The 20,406-nt window shown below is 31.1% G+C and overlaps 1 protein-coding gene across 3 annotated transcripts; it reads right to left on the bottom strand.

The window, feature by feature from the left end:
- Window positions 1–595: 595 nt before the first annotated feature.
- Window positions 596–17,401, bottom strand: LOC127709878 (group XIIA secretory phospholipase A2-like). 3 transcript variants are annotated; one of them, XM_052215559.1, is made up of 6 exons: window positions 17,137–17,401; window positions 8,124–8,191; window positions 6,718–6,883; window positions 5,718–5,741; window positions 4,910–5,047; window positions 596–4,056 (listed from the first exon to the last, which is right to left on the bottom strand). In XM_052215559.1, the coding sequence occupies exons 1-6, from the start codon at window positions 17,333–17,335 to the stop codon at window positions 4,034–4,036; spliced, it is 618 nt and encodes a 205-aa protein (XP_052071519.1). In that variant the 5' UTR covers window positions 17,336–17,401; the 3' UTR covers window positions 596–4,033. The 3 variants fall into 3 exon arrangements, with proteins under 3 accessions (XP_052071519.1, XP_052071516.1, XP_052071517.1); XM_052215556.1 differs by having other exon boundaries at window positions 596–5,047; XM_052215557.1 differs by lacking the exon at window positions 5,718–5,741 and having other exon boundaries at window positions 596–5,047; window positions 17,137–17,400.
- Between the last annotated feature and the right edge of the window lie 3,005 nt (window positions 17,402–20,406).

A 20,406-nucleotide genomic window follows, 5' to 3' on the forward strand; every position in this document is an offset into this window, starting at 1 on the left:
ATAGTTTCAGAGGAATATAGAAATAAGTCACCTGACTTTCATTCACACTGACATAATGAAGAAACAGAGGAATAGCAATACATGTATGTCATCCAACATTTGTTTTAAGGTGACATAATAACAAAGGAAAAGATCAGAGGAATGACAATAGTCAGGTGACATTATAATGAGACTTATATATGCAAGATGGTAAAACTACTATTTCCATTAAAGAAAAGGTAAATTTAGGAAGTGATATTGCCCTTTAAATCAAATCAGATGAAAGCTGTCTTACATAACTCACTCATGCATAACTTTCATTCCTTGTTCTAGTTTGGTTATATTTTTGGTCCTTTTATGTTATTACATCTCTTCAATGTTTGTATTAAGCTTTGGATTTTCAAATATTTTAGCCTTAAGCATCACTGATGAGGCATTGATTGTGGAAATGTGGACTTGGTGCAGAATAATTGGTAATGCTTTATGTAATTAATACTTAAAAAAAACAATCTTCAGAATATAGGCTATCCATTGGTTAAATTTTTAAACCAACATCGTCCAGGTGAAAAAATGAAACGTGTTGATAATATTAAAAATGTCAATAAAAAGTCTTCAGTCCTGTTTTGCATATTTATTAAAAAAATATATTCAAATAAACTTAAATAACTAGTTATCAATTGCATAATACAATGTGAGTTAAAAAAACTATCAACTTTTTTAACAAGATGAACACCTTTATAAATATAATATAGTATAAATACATGATCCCAAGAAGCTGAAAACTATTATAATATTCACATTATGAAATGAGCTGCATCGGATAGAAATTGACCTTATGCCAGTACATGTATACATGTATAGGTGTAATACCACCAAATCATAGTACGTCACATCCGGTTGCATACGAAAAATGGTAGAAAAAAATATTCCCTTGAATTTGACAGTAGTAGGAAATTAATCCTACATTTCATTGCAGTAAAAAATTTCTGAGTCATAAACATATATCTTGGGTGTTTCAAAGAACCCTTATTTTTTTATTTGGTATTTCTATAGAACATTTTGGAAACTTGAGGTTACATGGTTACTCAAGCTTGTACACAGGAAAAAAGGGGAGAAAATTTGATTGGTTTACTTCCAGTGATGGTTTTCTTATATGCAATGAAATGTTATGTGAAATTTTGTCTATAGTACTGGACAGGATAAAACTTTACTCATGCCAAGTATTTCTTTATTTGAAACAAAGATAAATTCTGTACAATTTTTTGAAAAGTGCAAATTTAACAAAGACTAATAGGGGAAAATCAATGGTGGTATTACACCTACTATGGGAAGCTGCACATGCACCTTTGACCTTGTGTGTACTCTCATTTGTTAAAATTTCATGCTATTTAAGTGAAATATTACAAAAATGAAATATTCTGAGTAGATCGAGTCTCAAAAACACATTTTATGAGAAAATTGCTTTGAAATAGGACTCTACCATGAATATTAGTAGACTGAGCAAGCCATACTCAATGTTTTGGGGAGCTTTTTCTGACTTTTTCTCCTTATTTCTTATATTTTGCTATAATAGAAAACTTTTTCCTAAGTAGTACTTTAATAAATATATAGTTATTAGTAAATGAAATTATTTTTGAAGCAGTAACAATAAATTATTCACTAAAAGGGAAGCTTTTTATGTCCCTCTCTGGAACGTGGCGTAAATTTAAGTTTTACGTAAAGACTTATTGAAACCTCCATGGAGTCAGTCAACTTTAATACGGATAGTTCATTCAGCTTGAATACTTCAATTACTCATTTATTATCACATTTCTTTCATAAATGAGTGAAAGTTACCCCAAAATTTTTATTTATTGGCCCAAAAAATTGAAATTTTGAGAAAATGAGAGGCATAAATGTACCAAAAGGGACCTTATAATGAAGACAAAGAGGTCCATTAGTGGTATTTATCATCCTAGAGTCATCTTTTGTATTCAACTGTTTGTAGGCAGATATGATAACTGTTTGATCATTTATTGGTCCACACTATATTCTATCATGATGCGGCTTGATTTGAAGAAATTTTGCAAATTTAACAAAGACTAATAGGGGAAAATCAATGGTGGTATTACACCTATAAGTATTTGATTGATTTTGGAACATTAAAATACAAAATAAAAGATAAATGTTTTGTAGGGTTCTTATATCAACTCAATTTTCAAACAGCTACAGATTTTGCATAGAGATTTTTTCAACCCAAAATAAGTTAACAGATGTATAGATATTCATTTGCATAATCTCGATTTCTATGCAAGGCAGCTCAAATCCTTAACAGATTTAATTTCCAGTCTTTCTGAATACATAAAATTCTATCTTAAAATTACAATGTATTGTTCAAAACAATATGTATTTATTCAAACTGGCAGAAATAAAGGGCTGTTTTCAGTTTTGGCATGATACCACTACAGCAAATCAAGATGGACTTCTTTTGAGTCCATTTATCTAAAAGCAACATATTAACAGATGTATAGATATTCATTTGCATAATCTCGATTTCTATCGGACACAGCTCAAATCCTTAACATTGTGGATTAACTAATTACCCCTGTATTTAATTTTGTTCATGTTTAAGACTGATTGGCAACTATATATCAATACCTATAATTGAACATAATCAACCATGATAAAATAGAGGAGCAATGATAAACAAATAGAAAAGTAAGGAGACTTCAAGACAGATATATTTTACCTTGTAGGTCATGTCAGAAGGCACACCAGATTTAATAGATCACTTTTATAATGCCTCCTAGTGATGCAAGTATCAATGGAAATGAAAACTAGGGGAGTAGTCATGGTAGCACAGAGTTACTAGCAACTCCCACCAAAACAACAATTGTAAATAAAATAGGAGAAACAATACACAATGTGTAAATGTCAAATATGGTGTGAAGTTAGTAAAAGAGGAAGACTGTTTTAAAATTGGAACACATAACCAAAATTTTTATTATTTATATCAACAAATTGAGATCAGGATATACACTGTATGATTATCAACAAGAAATAATTGAAATAACTGCAAGATCAAAAAAGTGATTGTGGAGAACCAGAAATGATTGTAAATAACCTTTTAAAATGTGATAATATCTATAAAAATTTACTGACCACTAATATCTAAACTAAAAGACTCCAATAGCAAAATATGTCTCAATCTAACTTATTCTGTTTCATGACCTCTTGCAAAAATTGGTTTGGTGATGGTAATCTTAGGTTACTGAACAGAAAACTTAAAGTTGACATAAGTGGTAGTCAAAAACTAAAATTATGTAATGTCTCAAGTTCATTAAATAGAAACTTCAAAATTATACTTCTTTTTAATATTTGATCCCATCACCAATGACCACCAGATTTATATGGACAAAAATATTTGAGTTTTAAGCCAATTTTATGGCAAAAGTTCCTTCAAAGAATCATCATCTTTCACGAGCAGCCATCAAATTTGTACAAAAAAATTTAAAACTAACTTCTCATACCATAAACATATTAAGAATTTTCAAGGAACTTTAGTTTTTTTAACCTTTTTGCTAGAGAATACATATATTTCCTTAAATAGTAAAATATATCTTAATAATAAAGAAAAATACTGCTCCCAAGGCCATGCAATGATAAAAGTACAGAGGACTATGTGAAATGTAAGCATATGTCTCTTAAATATGTTTCATGTATATTTTTACACAATTCAAAATGTAAGCATTAGGGAAGTAAGTCATAAAGCGAAAGAAAAATAACAATGAAATACAACAATAAATATTACATCATAAACACCAACATTTATACAGATTACCAAAACATACACCCAAAAATGAAAATAATCAAATTTAATATATATACCTGAAACAACCCATTAAACATAGATGTTATACATATAGCAAAATAGACTAATAAACAAAAACTTGTCAAAAACATATACAAGAAAGAAATACCAATTTATCCAACATTGCATGTATGTAAAATCATTATTTTTGACAAGTGTTATGCTTAATTTTTCTATTTATTTTGGAAAAATATTTCAATTTTCCTACCATCCATGATTGATTATACCTGTAAAAAATAACAATATATTACATATCATTTCACTGAAAAATCATAAATATGTCTGTGCAAAACCATAAAAATAAACTATCTAGCAACACTATTAAGTATGTATGTAATAACCACTCTTAAAGACATGTATGCTAAATAACTTTGATCCAGATATCACAGAAAGCGAAAAAATTTTCATTCATATCAAAATATTGTGCATATAAAAAACTAGTATACTAACAGCAATTATTCAATTCATACATATATTACAATCATGCTAAGTTTAACATTTTACAGAATTATGCTGACACCAGCAGTATATAGTATATCGCATAAAAAAGTCTCTTATTCCGAGAGACAAAATAATTTTGTATCTAGTATTTCAAAACTAGGACACAGAATCAATAAATGCAAAATAGAAAATCTTCAGTAGGTATCTAACAAAAAAATTATGTTGTAGGTATATTCAAAAGTTGTTGACAGCAATTGTCAGTGTAACTAAAAAGAACAACATTAGCATTGAATTCAAATATCCTTCTTATACATTACTACTGCCTATACTGACAATAATTCAATAAATATTGCAAGCCATTCCAAATAGAATGTTATGTGAAAACTGAGGACGGAATAAAACAGAAACTAAACAAATGATGTTTACGAAATCATCATAAATCTCCACTCTCTCTGCTTGTTTTTGGTTTAACTTTCTCTTGTTTATTATCAGTTTTTTTAGCAGAAGATATCTTTTCTGAATTTTCATTAGAATTCTTCTGATGTTGAGATACTTTAGATTTTTGAATGTTATCTGACTTCTTTTGATGTTTTGCTGTTTTATCGTTGGGTTTCTTGTCATCTTTATGATTTTTAGTACCAGATTTATTTTCTGCAGCTTTCTGATCAAGTGATAGCTGGTCAGTGCAGAGACAGGCATTCTTCTGAGCTTTCTTAAATGGTGTACAACCCAAAGCTAATGTTCCTCGGTACATGATTTCTGCTGTAGCTTCACAACCTACAATAATCACAGATACCAATATTAATATTGCTCAGATGATTCATTGTAACTGAAAAGTTTTAAATGGTTGAGATATTCAAACTAGGGAAAATCTTTATAATCAATTGATCAAATGAGACATTCCATCTCGTAATTGAATGTTTAAAAAATCTGACAATAGTTCAAACAGTTAGATTAACAGTACATGGAAAGTTTGTTAACAATTACTTGAAGCTATAATAAAATTTATGCATTTTTCAATGCATGTTTAAAAAATGCTGCATACGACCCTTTAATAAATTGTTGTCAATCAGGTTTTTTTAGCAATAGTAGGAAAAACATTTGCGAGCAAAATTAGAGCAAACAGAATTGGGGTAGAGACTAAGATAAGGAAACCAAGGAATAGTATGATTTGGCTAGATTAAAAAACATAATCAAAGGGCAATAACTTAAATAAATAAAGATATATGTATGATGAAATGAACCTCCCAAGACGATAACCAATTTTTATCAGCTATAGTTGGAGGAGAGGAGAAGGTTGTTGTGCAATGCTAGGTGGCTTTGCCATACAGGTTAGAGGAAAATGTATAGGTTCCATCCCAAGTTGGGGAGGAAGTAAAGAATCAAAACCACTGTAACATTGTTATGTTGATTTTCTAGGCACTATATTATGACATGAAACACATACCTTTTCCAAACATGTATTTTGGCACTTGGAAATCAAAAACAGGGAATACAATTAGTCAATTCTCATAACTTCCAAAGTATATACATGTACCATATAATGCCCTTATTTAAGACAATTTTCACAATTCAATAGAATAAAAAACTACCACTTTTGAATAATGCTTCTAAAGAAAGTGTCAGTATATCTTCAGTCCTGCAAATTCAGAATTTTTTTAGGATGTTTTTACTATTGCAGCAAGTAAACTTTCTCAAAAAAATTAAAACTTGTATCATAAATTTCAATAGAATTATTAATACGCAGAATTTTTAGAAATCAGAATAATAAATCTCATATTTTTGTTCTTTGTTCAATAATCACAATCATAAATGCATCAAAATATTCCTTTATTACAGGGATACATATAAAGATAATTAGGAGATGTGGTATGATTGCCAATGAGACAATTGTCCACCAGAAACTAAAGGTTAAGTTTGAAAGCAACTATAATCTTGTTTAATCTGCTTAAAGAGTAGCAGACAAAATCAAAGATTCAATTAAAGAAATAGTGTATATATGATAACAATATTATATGTCCAAGTTTAGAAATAAGAAGGTAAAATTAGCTTACAAATGCATTTTTGTAAACAGATTAATTTCAATCCATGTATTGAGCAAGTTATCAGTTCATTACGAAGTAAACAATCATCTACATTTATTATATAAATAAAATTATTTCTTTGCCCTTGCAGAATTCCACAAAATTTATTATGTGTGAACTTTTCAAGTACAATTGTGCTTGGATTTGATCTTTAAGCAATTCTTATGTAAACTGCAAAAAGATCTTATTACACAAATGTACATGTCCATTATGAACTACATATAAAGATCATCAAATAACAACATTTTTTTAATTTTCAGCATTGATGGCAAATTAAAATTTAGGAACAACTGTACATTTGAGAATTCACAATAGTATTTACATTAGATGTAGAAATTTAAGCTAACAAGTAAAGACTCTAACCTTCAGCCTCTTCTTTATTTAAATCATCCCCAAGTTTATCACACATCTCCATCAAACATTGTCTGAAGTCCTTATCACATTTCTCTTTATCAGTATTACATGTGTCATAACATATGTCATGTGTGTCACAACATTCTGTCATCTGTGGCAAGTTCCCTGTATCAAACTATAATATAATAAGAGAACATTACTGTCTTATTGTCAACAGGCCTTATGCTACATTTGTAGAAAATTAATGTTCAGAATTTTCAGGAATTAGCTATGTGCTTAATTTATAGTAAATAGATATAAGAAGATGTGGTATGAGTGCCAATGAGACAACTCTCCATCCAAGTCACAATTTGTAAAAGTAAACCATTATAGGTCAAAGTACGGCCTTCAACACGGAGCCTAGTGGCAAACAGGAAAACCAACGGTCTAATCTATATAAAAAACGTGAAACAAGAAACACTTAAGAACCACATCAACAAACGACAACCACTGAACATCAGGTTTCTGACTTAGGACAGGTGCAAACAAATGCAGCGGGTTTAAACGTTTTAATAAGCGCCAACCTTCACCCTAACCTGAAATAGTAGTGTAACATTACAACATAGAAAGACACACTATAAAATATCAATTGAAATGGCTTAACTCAATCAAAAGACATATTAACAAAAACAACGAACATACACTGAACGAATAAATTTGATCAATGACACAATGTAAATACAAAATTAATAAAACAAGGGGTTAGATGTTTAACAATATCAGAAAGACAACCATAACCTTGGACAAAATGTTGCCAAATAAAATAACGTACTGAAAGCTAGTTAAAAGCCAAAAACAATTAATAATAAAAAATCATGCATCAGAGACAAAAATCAACTAAAACACATCGCAGGGATTTAGTGTTTTAATGTCATGGACAGTCAAAGAAGACATGACTCGTGCTGTTCACAAGTAACATGAACAAGTCTTGTGCTAAATTTGTAGTAAAGTTCACAAGTTATATTTACAAGAATTAGCCTTGTGCTACATTTATAGTAATGTTAACATGCCATTAGGCTTTGAATTTGCCTTGTGCAAATTTGTAGTAATGTTAACAATTACATGAATTAGGCTTTGAACTTGCCTTGTGCTACATTTGTACATTGTAGTTACATTTGTAGTAATGTTTACTGTTACATGATTTAGGCTTTGAGTTTGCCTTGTGCACATTTGTAGTAACATTATGTTTGTAGTTATGTTCACAAGTTAAATAAATTTGCCTTGTGCTACATTTGTAGTAATATATATTCCTTATTGCCTCCAGAACGAGAATGAAAAATAAAGCAAGGAAAAGTTAGACAAATTAAATTAATTGATGTAAAAAACATAGATCAGCCAAAATTCAAGCAGTTGCTAGATTTTCTGATTTCCCCTACCTCAATTCCAAATGATCCACATCCATTAGATGTCGGTTTATGGTTAGGGTGTGGCTTGGCTTTAACTCCTGAAATGAAAAGAAAAATTGCTAAGGATTTACGTTTTTTTTGTAAGTAAAATTATCCTTTACAAACATGCTTAATAATATATATGTAGGACTCTGAACCGTGATGGTACTCCGAACCGCGATGGTCACACTAATGTGCGATGGTTTAACGCTGAAGTGTGTTGGTTAACACGCTGAAGTGCAATGGTGACATTAACTTGTTGATAACTACACTGAAGGGCGACCGATTACATGAATAATATTTTCAATATTTTTCATGTTCACGTCGATGTAGAAAATAATCTGATTGTTAGAAGCACGTTTTAAGGATTTGAAGTAAATCATCGAGAGTAGCAAAATAAAATAGGAAGATCTCTCTTTTTGTATGAAACTGTAACTAAGGACATGCATGATGTGAAATATATTTTTGTATTTCAAATGTTGCAAACACCGCTTAAGGAGGCGTAAATTAAAGATATATATGAAACTATAATACTAGCAGTGTACTTACCGGTATAGATGAAAAAATGTGATAGTTGTTTGAAGTGCAAATACTTCTTGGTTGGTCAGAACAAAACAAAATAAATGAAAAATCTATTCGGCTGCTGTGAATCAAAACAAGGAATAATATGGATCACCAATGTTTTTTACTGCAATGCAACTAAAGAAAATATTGAATGAATGGTATTTATATACTAACTTATAAAAAATTCAAGCTCTCATAAAAATTGTCCATCTGTAGATTTTAGACTAGCCATCACGCGTCTTATAGACCATTGCACATCAGAGAAAGGACCTTCGCACTTTGGCGCAGACCATCGCACTTCAGCGTCCCCATCGCACCTCCAAGTCCTACACACACATATATATATATACAAGTCTAAATTGAAAACAACGTTCAAACCTATGATTGCGTTGGATAAAAACCGCAATTTTTATAAGTGTGCATGCAAAACAAATGTCTTGTTAGAGAGACCAAAAAAGTGAAAAAGTATATTTTAACAAAACGCATTTGACTAACAGGTCTAACAACAAATGTTCTTAAACCCTGCTGACTGCCATTGGCGATTGCCAAATAAACGGATCACCGATGTAATAAATGGATCTTAATTATAAATTTAATACTGATATATATATAAATAGTACATTTGCAACATGAAAATTAGCATATTTCATGAAGAGAAACACACTCTTGGTTTAAAAGAGGAAAATTTCAGAAGTTGCATTTCAAATACATGTGGTATTGAAAATCATTCACACACTTCAACACATCTTCCATTTAAACTATCCAGTTAAATTTTAAAGACATGTACATGTATCAGATTTTAATGATTTATGATATACAGGAACATGTATTGTTATCTCCAATATTACATATCTCTAAATTTAGACCTGTATTTTTAAGGAGTAATATCATTTATGATGAATTTTTTAATCTGGACTGAATTTTTTCCCTTTTTTCTTTTCTGTTTTCATTGTCATGAATGTAGTTCTGTTCTGTATGAATTACTTATAATTAGTCCACATTGCACAAAATCAATCAATGTTTTTTAACATGTTCACAATTGTTAATCCTGTAAATAATCAACTAAGGAGTCAGTGACAAATATTGGAGTGTAAAATGGCATGATTTCCAGAACCTGCTCTTTGAGATTCCTTTCATTGATACAGCATTAATTAGACAGGTCAGAGTTGGTCCTTTACTCTTCTTCTTTGAATTAGGAACAAATAAAACATCATCCTGTTGTATTTTGAATAAGTGGATTTATAATATATATTTTTTTGGCACAAATGAAATCTGCTAGTTATTTTATTGATTTACATGTATCAGTGCTTTAATTATTTTTAATTAGTTTTGGATATTCAATTATTTTGGTCTCCAGCATCCCTGAAGAGACATTTATTGTCAGTGCATTTGGTGCAGTAACATTAGAACCACTAATGTTATTATATATAAACTGTTGACACAGAGATATGTCTCACCTGTCAGCACAAAATTCTGAAAAAGACAATCAATGGACAGCAACTGTCACATCGTTAAATAATTCAAAGACGCTGGACCATGAACTAGTGGGCAGGGCCTCATAATAGTCGACAAACTGAGATGAACAGACAGTAATGTAACTTTATAGAAAATATTGTTGTCTATTGTAAGTTGTTCTTATCGAACTAACTTAAGCAGAAAAATTAACATTGAAAATTGGTAGTTAATTGAAAGTCATTGGACCATGACCTACACTACCCTACTTGGAAAGCGCCTTGAAATAGTTGTCAATCTGATATGTACTGATAGTAATGCAACTTTATAGAAAATATCATAGATCTATCACAAGTAGTTCCTATCAAACTAACTACAGCAGTAAACTTAACAATTGTTGATGCCTATAACTTTGCCAAAAAAGCAATACCTATGTCTCGCCTTCCGCAACAAGTCGCAGTAGAGACAAAAATGCCAAAAATCATATACATTGTACACAATATTGAGTAATCCCTTTGATTTTCTGCCTTATACATGTACCTATAAAAGCTGAAGCATGTCAGTTCATTTTAAGTTTTCAATAAAATGCTCCGCTGGGGCGCAGCTTGATACGACCGCAGAGGTCAAACCCTGAAAAGTTGGGGCAAGTATGGACACAACATTCAAGCTTGATACAGCACTGAATTTGGATTGTAATTAAATATTTGACACAGCATAGGTTTCTGACACAGAATGAAAGTGGTCTAAGAACTTATAATTTTTTAATTTACCTATTCATACATGTGATGGACTGTGAAACTCAGATCAGGAGATTGAGAAATTTTGGTCAGGAGATTAGGACTCAGATCAGGAGGTTTTTAATCGACATAAATTTTGTCGTAAATGTAACCGTGTGCTGTAAAAATGGTCTTTTAAAGTGTGTTTTCTTCAACTTTCCATCCAATTTATTATGTTTATAGTACCCTTGTACTTATAAAGTTTCTCCATCTTTATATTTTACATGTTCAATCTAACATTTTTTTTTTCAGTATGTTCTTTAAATTTTTTACTTCATATTCTATAAAACATTTATTGCAACCAGAACATTTGTTTAACTATCTGCAAATAGCTTTTGTTTGCATACTCAGAAAATCATTCTAACTGTAAAACAAGGGTCATAGTTATTATATAAATTTCAATTTAAGCCTTGAAAGGAAGTATAGAATCCTCAAATAATTTTCAAATTATTATTTTTTTATTTGTCCTAAGACATTTAAAATCATTTATTTACCATCCTTTTATGATTATTTGTTCAATTTATATTTTATTTATATTCTTTTAAAAATTTTCATTATTAAAAGGAAAGTAACTTAAAACAAGATAAATCAAGGGAAGTAACCCAATAAATACACAGTTTTTGTTACACAACGGCAGTTAGCCTGAGGTAAAAAATCATTGATTACCAGTATGTTTGACACCCAAACTGACAAGTGAAGCCATATAATTATGCATGTTAATTGATTTACAGGTAAAATATAACTTCAGGTAATGTGAGTTACACCAGATGCCTGAGATGATATGTTGGGCAGAAATTTTTCATTCATGAAAAATTTCATACACGGGATTATAATTTTCCTCTTCAACCGGAAGTCGGGAGGAGACTCCTGAAAACAGGATTATTGTACTCCTGTCGGGAGGTTCACATGTATGCTATTCAAACCATATCATTATTATTTGCTTTTATATATAAATCAGAAATAACCAATTTAAAATGGAAAATTTTAAAGAAAAAAAAGGAAAAAAAAATCCCCCCCCCCCAAATTTTTTGAACCCCCTTATGATTCATCGCCCCCACACTCAATCCCAGCTTTCCCTTTGTGGTATGGTACCTTGCAGTACAATTTTAGAGAGATCCATTCACTTGAACACAAGTTATTGTCTGGAAACTAGAAAAATGCTTGTTTTTTTGTCCCTTTTTGGCCCCTAATTCCTAAACGTTTAGGGCAATTACCCCCAAACTCCAACCCAGCTTTCCCTTTGTGATATGGAACCTTGCAGTACAATTTCATAAAGATCCATACACTTACAAACAAGTTATTGTCCTGAAACTAGAAAAATGCTTGTTTTTTGCCCCTTTTTGGCCCCTAATTCCCAAAATTTGGAGGAAATTACCCCCAAAAATCAATCCCAGTATTCCCTTTGTGATATGGAACCTTGTGATACAATGTCAGAGAGATCCATACACTTACACACAAGTTATTGTCATGAAACTAGAAAAATGCTTGTTTTTTGCCCCTTTTTTGCCCCTTATTCCTAAAATTTGGAGGCAATTACCCCCAAAATCAATCCCAGCATTCCCTTTGTGATATGGAACCTTGTGGTACAATGTCAGAGAGATCCATATACTTACACACAAGTTATGTCTGGAAGTTACAAAAATGCTTATTTTTGGCCCCTTTTTGGCCCCTAATTCCTTAACTGTTAGTACCATAACCCCCAAAATCAATCCCCACCTTCCTTTTGTGGTATTGAACCTTATGGTAAAATTTCATTGAGATCCATTCACTTAAACTAAAGTTAGAGTGCGAAAACTAATGTGTATTCGGACGACGACGCTGGACGACGACGACAACGACGACGACGACGACGCCAACGTCATACCAATATACGACCACAAAAATTTTTTTGCGGTCATATAAAAATGGGTAACACTGGGCAAAAGAATTTTTTCAGCTTATTTTTACACAGATTGGTAGAGATACATGTAATGTACAATGTAGTTTCATAGTAGTATTGAGAAAGATTTATACATTGTACTGGCATGTTTGTCACTAATTAAAGTAACAAGAATCATATGTAAGGAACATTCCTATAATTTAACAATTTTTCATTGTTGCTAAAAAGTGTTTACACAATTTCAGAATACATTGTACTGACACGTTTTTCACTATTTAAAAAGTACATATAAATATTTAGATTATAATACCAATTTGTCTATATTACAATAAATAGTCTTTTCATTTCTACAATTGTGGGTGACATACCCCTTCGGGTGTTTATTTAGTAATATGATTGTATAACAATACAATACTCTTACAAAAAGTTTTTGACAAATCTGTGTTTATATAATCTAAATAATTTAATGTACTTATTAATTAGTGAAAAACATGTCATGATCAGTACAATGTATTCTGAAATTGTGTAAACACTTTTTAGCAACAATGAAAAATTGTTAAATTATAGGAATGTTCCTTACATATAATTTTTGTCACTTGAAATATTAGTTATATATTTATAAAAAAAAATTTGGCTTCATGTTAAAGTTTGACCAATTTAAACAGAAGGAAAGTTTCATAAATATTTTAGGATGATTGTTAACTATAAACAAAATTAACTAATGCTTTTAAGAAATCTTTTCACATTTGTCTATATGTGTGTTCTTGTATTTCTTAGCGTTTCTGGACCAATACATTCTCAGACTTGTACACTTTAAATAAGGGTCTCTAACAGGTAAACTTATATGTCATAGCAGGGACAGTCTATACCAGTCTATACTAAGTATAGACTGTCCCTGGTCATAGGTATCTTTTAATTGGTAACTGACTAGAACAACCATGGTCAAACTGGTACATGGTGTAAAAGACATAAGGGTGAAGTGGTGTATGGCCAAAATGTCTTAAAAGCAAGAAAACTTCCCATGGGTGCTTTTAAAACCTTAAGCACAATAACTTACTGGCTAGCACACTACTGAAATTGATATATAACACTGTTATCAAGACAGGAATAACTGATCTATGTATCCAAATGCTTTTGTGATCTTTTGGTCACCAAATTTCATAAATTGTATATGCCTTACATGCTATGAGAGAAGTAAGATTTGAAAAGGAATATTATTTAACAAAAAGTCAAATGCATTGTATCATAAAGTGTGCATTTGCTGTGAAATACAAGGATACAAGACTTTCTTACATTGCACTTGGATAAGAAAATAATAACTTTTCCATTTGACTTTGGTACTTGATTTACATATTTTTGTTAGCAGAGAATAACTTGCTGACAAAAAAAATAGTCTCATTCGAAAAAAAAATTGAAACAATCATTTAACAGTTATTCCATAATGAACATAAGTATGAAAGACAAAGACTTAGACACCAACATCTGCCTCTAATTCCACTGCATTGAACTTTTATTGACACTTATGCCTTAGGGAGCTACCATTTGATTTTTATGGGGGGGGGGGGGGCTAGGATGAAAAATGTTGTCCTGTTTTTTTTTAGTTGTAACCTCTGTCCTGCCTTTTTATTTTTAACTCTATTCAGTCCTGCCTTTTTTTTTATTACATGTAGTTTATCCTGACTTTTTTTACAGAAATTGTCATCTTGCCTTTTTTTATTGCCAAGTTGGTTGCTCATCATGCCTTTTTTTTTGCCAAGTTGCTCATCCTGCCATTTTTTTTACTCAAAACTCCTGTCCTGCCTTTTTTTCAAATTTCATCCTATATATATGTATATAGTGACTATTAATTTCATCATATATATATATATAGTGACTATTAATTTTTCACATCTTTATCTTGTGTCTGTGGATAATTATTTCAAAACTTCAAAGGGCTTTTCAAACAGATTGTATTTTTATAAGAATATATCCACCCACTATAACTTGATCTCAGAATGGGTCCTGTTGTTTTAAAATATAGAACTTTATCTTGTTTGGTATTTTTCCTCCACAATTACATGTACTTGACAAAAGCATAATTAATACTTCACTACTTCAGAAATATCAGAGAAATGATCATTAAAAATACTAATGATCAGAGGGGTCATAATGGTGAGGACTTAGCAATTTTCTTTACTTTTAAATAATCATCATATTGTGTTCACTGTTCGGTACATGTATATATTTCTCTTTTAAAGATTTTTTTAATATTTATAATTGTCCATTTACGAATATTCCAAATTCATACATGTAATTAATTGATACAAATTCTTCACAATGAATATAATTATATAGTTAAATTTTTTTCCCATTTGTTTCTTCACATCTGTTCGTGGAAACAATTTACTTTCCCTGCCTTATGACTAAAAAAAGCATGGCCGAAACATCTATGGACCACCTGGTAGTGTGGCCAAAACATCTTGCATCAAAGCAAATATTAACAGAAAAAATTGTCACTTAGTGAAAAATTCATGAAATCATTATTTGAAGAAGGAAACATGAAAATCAATTCAAAAGGCAATTACAATAATTAACTTATCACTAAACAATAAGTAATACATGTAATAGAATGATTTGTTTAAGTACAAAAATGTGGTTACAATATTATGATTTCCCGAGAACTCTAAAAAACTCAATATGAACCAGAGAACTGATAGATATAAACCAAAAACTCTATTTTATATGGTGTTATACTGCTTTTATTGATAATTATGACTTTAATTTGAGATATTTGTCTTTTTACTTAATAAAGTATAATTTAACTTTAGGAATTCAACTTGTGTGTCTTGAATGCAAGTTCCTTGTTTACTACAATGTGGCGGACGTAATTGTTCAAAAGGTACATGTAGGTAACCATTACATTGTGTTTATATGTTATAAATTTTAAACAATATAGTTATTCATTTTGATTAGGAATATTTACAACTACAAAGGTACCCTTCACATGGCACAAGCATACTTTATCAGTCCGTGATCAAGTTTGAATAAGTACGTCCACCTGAGACTGAGAGTCCAGATGGAAATTTGCATAAAAGAACACAAATCGTATTCATGAAGTTTAAATTGTACTCTTTTAAATAGAAATGACATATATCTCAAAATTATAGACTTTATTATCTATAAAAGCAGAATTATTCCATATATAGTAAAGTTTTCTGGTATTATGGGGATGAAGTCCCCAATAACAGTAGAAAAATCAATAAAAAAAAAAAAAATCAATCTACAATGTACATGTACTAATGAACTCAAAATCGCTAACTTTTTATTTTCTAACTTTTTTATTTTCCCGCATTTGCGCAGAAATTTCTTTCTTTCTTCCGGTCTCGTTTGTAAAATATGAAGGAGCATCATATTGTCTGCTTTTTTGGTAATTCTTTGATATGAAAAAAAAAATGTAACCTGATGATAGCGTTTCTTTGTTTACATTGAAAATGACAACTTAAATCTTAACAAAAGGACCCATACGTTTCTGTATTTCCGTTTCTTCTTTAACAGATTCGGAAGTTAAAATATGCTTAAATTAAAAAAATAATATAAGAATACAGACTTCGTCCCCTTTCACAGGTAACGCCTGCCTCATATTATCTATCAGTTCTCAGGTTCATATAGACCTTATCACTATTTGGATATCTGCAACACTTGACCTGGAAATCTGCGACACTTGAACTACTGACATCATACAACAATCACTTTTCCTTTGTGGCATCAGACATTTTCTATTGTGACATCAAATTTTAAGAGAACCTTTGTGAAGTCCACTTATGGCGGACAAATAGCGATAAGGTGTATTGAATTTTTGAGAGTTCTTGTCGTTGTACTGCAAACTGTAGTTCTTCTGACTGCTAAGCACAGGCATTTGTGTCATGAGATGGTTATTAAGGCCCATAGAGGGAGGGGCATTTACTAGTCCTATAATATATACCTTTGCATTATATTTTCGTTAATTAATGTTTTTTATACTGATATTTTCATTTTTTTTATGCGAGTGGCACATAGATAATCAGAAATTAGAAAATTAAAACTAAATAAAAACAAAATATCAAAAATAAACAGATATAGAAAAAAATGCCCCCGAGGTTTTATATAATAGGACTAGGGCTAGTTGTGGAACCATAGCTCTTAGACTTACATGTAGGTCCTTATGATATTTTTTGACAATTCTCAGATATTTCCTTATAGTGATTAACTTATACTAAAGGACCAGCTGCATGTAGATATACATAAAAGAGAACCGAATAGTCAACCTGATGACGGTGGTCACTAACCGGTAATAAAATAGAATTAAATACAGTACCGTTTCTACATTTGTATTTGCATTCGATCGTTTTCCCTTCAGCTAAATCAGCCAATCCGTCTATTGCCTCGCCAAACGAGGTCATGAGGTCTTCCAGTCCTTCTGTAAGTCCTCCACCTAAGGCCTGCTTCAAAGCATCCTCTTCATAACAGTAACAAGACAAACAAAAAATCGAGACAGTAAATATTTGCGCGTACATGTTGAGAGAATTCAAAACGGCCTTTTGGTTATTTGTCAGATTTGTTTACTTTTCTTATCATTGCGGATTTTAAAATTTGGATATTTTTTCCCTTTATCAAAAACGTCAAACAGACTCTGATTCGTAATCAAACGTTCTCAATTTTAATTGGCTACTGTGTGATGCAACTTAAACCCTACACGTTTAAAAAAAAAAAGAAGCAAAAGAGAAAGAAAACTGAACCGCTCGCTTGTATGGAATGTTTGAAACCCACACACCTCAAATAATTTACTTTAACCCAGTTTACAACCGTTGTCAGTGGTTGTAAAGGGTTATTTTCGTGGAACGTGTTTGCTATATCCATTTCCGTGACGTGTTTTCTTCTTCATCTGATACGGAAATCCGTCAATATTTTGAAGATTGTTTGAGGTTGGATTTAAAGTTAATAATTCTGTAATTACACATTTTCTTTTCTTTTTTGAAACCGTGTTTACAAGTTTTGTTGAACTTTTAATTTTTTTACATCATATTTTATGTATATAAAGATAAAAACAACAAGCACATTTAGTTTATAGATGAGAGAAAGTTTAAAGGAGGACCTCATGAGTGAGTCGAGTCCATCCTAAAAGTTGTCATTGAAATTTTGGTTAGAGATTTCGAGTTGTAGTTTATTCTAATCTTTTAAAATGAATGAGAATTTAAAACTGTCACGGCTTTGTTGCATTGAACTTCGGTTGTTGGTAAGAATAAGAAGAATAAGAATAAGAATATTTATTGAATCCAATTAAAGGGCCCGTTTCCGAGCATATACATATATATATAGTATTAACAGAGACATATAATACAATGTCTCTGGTATTAATTATACAGTAATTTTTAAGACATATTACATTTAAAATAAATGATTAAATAACTATACTCCATACCAGATGGTGTTTGAAAATAAATAAAATAGAATATTAACCCTCTCTAATACATAAAAATAAATAAACTACATCACTACTACATGAATATTTAGTTAGTTACTGGAATGCAAATTTTCTCTTATTTCAATACAAGTACTTGTAAATCTTGACACTGACATATTAACATTTTCAGACTCACGTGACATTAACCAAATAAATTGTTCATACTTTGAAATATAAGGGAAGTTTTTACATTGAATGCATGCTTCATTAAGAATAAAATTCCGTTCCTTTTCATATGTTGGTATGATTGTTGATGAGTTGATTTAGTGACTGTACGAGTTTATGCCATACGGTATATTTTGTTAATAGTGAGCAAAAAGGTAAAACATGCTACACAGAGGAACAAATGATAAGTATGCTGGAGTTTCTTATTGACAACATATTTGTTGAATTTGGAGGTAGACTTTTTCAACAAATTGTCGGCATTCTTATGGGAACGAACTGTGCGCATCTCCTTGCCGACCTCTTCTTATTTTCACATGAGTCGGAGTTCCTTCAGACACTTGTCAAAAACAAGAAGATCAAAGAAGCCAGATCATTTAATTTCACATTCAGATATATTGATGATGTTCTTTCCATTAACAATCCAAACTTTTCTGATTTGGTTCGATAAATATATCCTCCAGAACTAGAAATTAAAGAAACAACAGACACGGCTTCCTTTTTTAGACTTATACCTGTAATTTGACATAAGCGGTCATCTCAGTACCAAAATCTATGACAAACGAGACGATTTTAAATTATCAATCACCCCTACCTTAGAAGAAATATACCAACTTCACCTGCATATGGGATATACATTTCCCAACTCATTCGGTATTCAAGAGCTTGCAGCTACTACTCAGACTTTATAAAAAGTGAACAGTGTCTGAGCAGAGAGTTGATGAACCAGGGTTATGTCAAAGAAAGTCTCGTCCTTAAATGTTTCAATCTATTTGCCTTTGGCTAAAAAGATAATAATTTGTTACAATTGAAAATAGTAAAATTAACAGCTTTAATCATCTCATCACAATTGCAGATATGTGTAAATGTTATAGTAAATTCAGCCCGGTAGAAAAAAGTGTCAACAGACTTATTGATAGTACATGTTTATAATTTTACTAGGAAAATGAGTCCATTGTTAGTAAAATATGTCTGTCACTTACTTTTGTAGGCAATTTTTCAGATACTTCATTTTTTTTTGGCAAAAAAATGAACATGGACTGGTTACCTAGGAACGAAACTCCGGCTTCCTATTTACACACAGAATACAAAACACTTGGATTGCTGTTTATTGTTTGACAGAAATCAGTTTACACAGAAGTCCATGCCATCTTTTTTACTTGAAAATTTCTCCCTTTACAACTTGATTTAAGATAAGATAAGATAAGAAAAGAACATCTTTATTCAGAATCAAAAGGTCCACGTACTAGTAGTATACAGTCATTAAAGATGGCATATTTTGGTATAAATATTGATTTACTCATAGGGTCTTTGCATCGGAAATAAACACATTATTGGCATGATACGGGTTATGTTCTTCTCATATATTATATGATGGTATGATACTAAACCCTAACGGGAGGGATTGTGCTTGATTTTCATATGATGAAGACATAATCTTCCAATCAGTTTAATTGAGGTCTGGAGCTGGTATGTCAGTAACTGCTAGTAGTCCTTTGTTAATTTATGTATCATTGTCATTTTGCTTAGTTTCTTTTGTTACCTATTCTGACATCGGACTCGGACTTCTTTTAAACTGAGTTTTACTGTGCGTATTGCTGTGTGTTTGTTTAAACTACATTGGCAAGAGGTATAGGGGAAGGGTTGAGATCTCACAAAACATGTTTAACCCCGCCGCATTTTTGCGCCTGTCCCAAGTCAGGAGCCTCTGGCCTTTGTTAGTCTTGAATGTTTTTTAATTTTAGTTCATTTATATGTTTTTGAGTTTAGTGTGACGTCCATTTTCATTGAACTAGTACACTTTTTTGTTTAGGGGCCAGCTGAAGCCCGACTCCGGGTGCGGGATTTTCTCGCTGTGTTGAAGACCCATTGGTGGCCTTCGGCTGTTTTCTGCTCTTTGAGCGGGCTGTTTTCTCTTTGACTAATTCCCCATTTCCATTCTCAATTTTAAACATAACAGAA

The sequence above is a fragment of the Mytilus californianus genome, unplaced genomic scaffold (genome assembly GCF_021869535.1).
Source record: "Mytilus californianus isolate M0D057914Y unplaced genomic scaffold, xbMytCali1.0.p SCAF_7, whole genome shotgun sequence".
Lineage (NCBI taxonomy): Eukaryota > Metazoa > Mollusca > Bivalvia > Mytilida > Mytilidae > Mytilus > Mytilus californianus.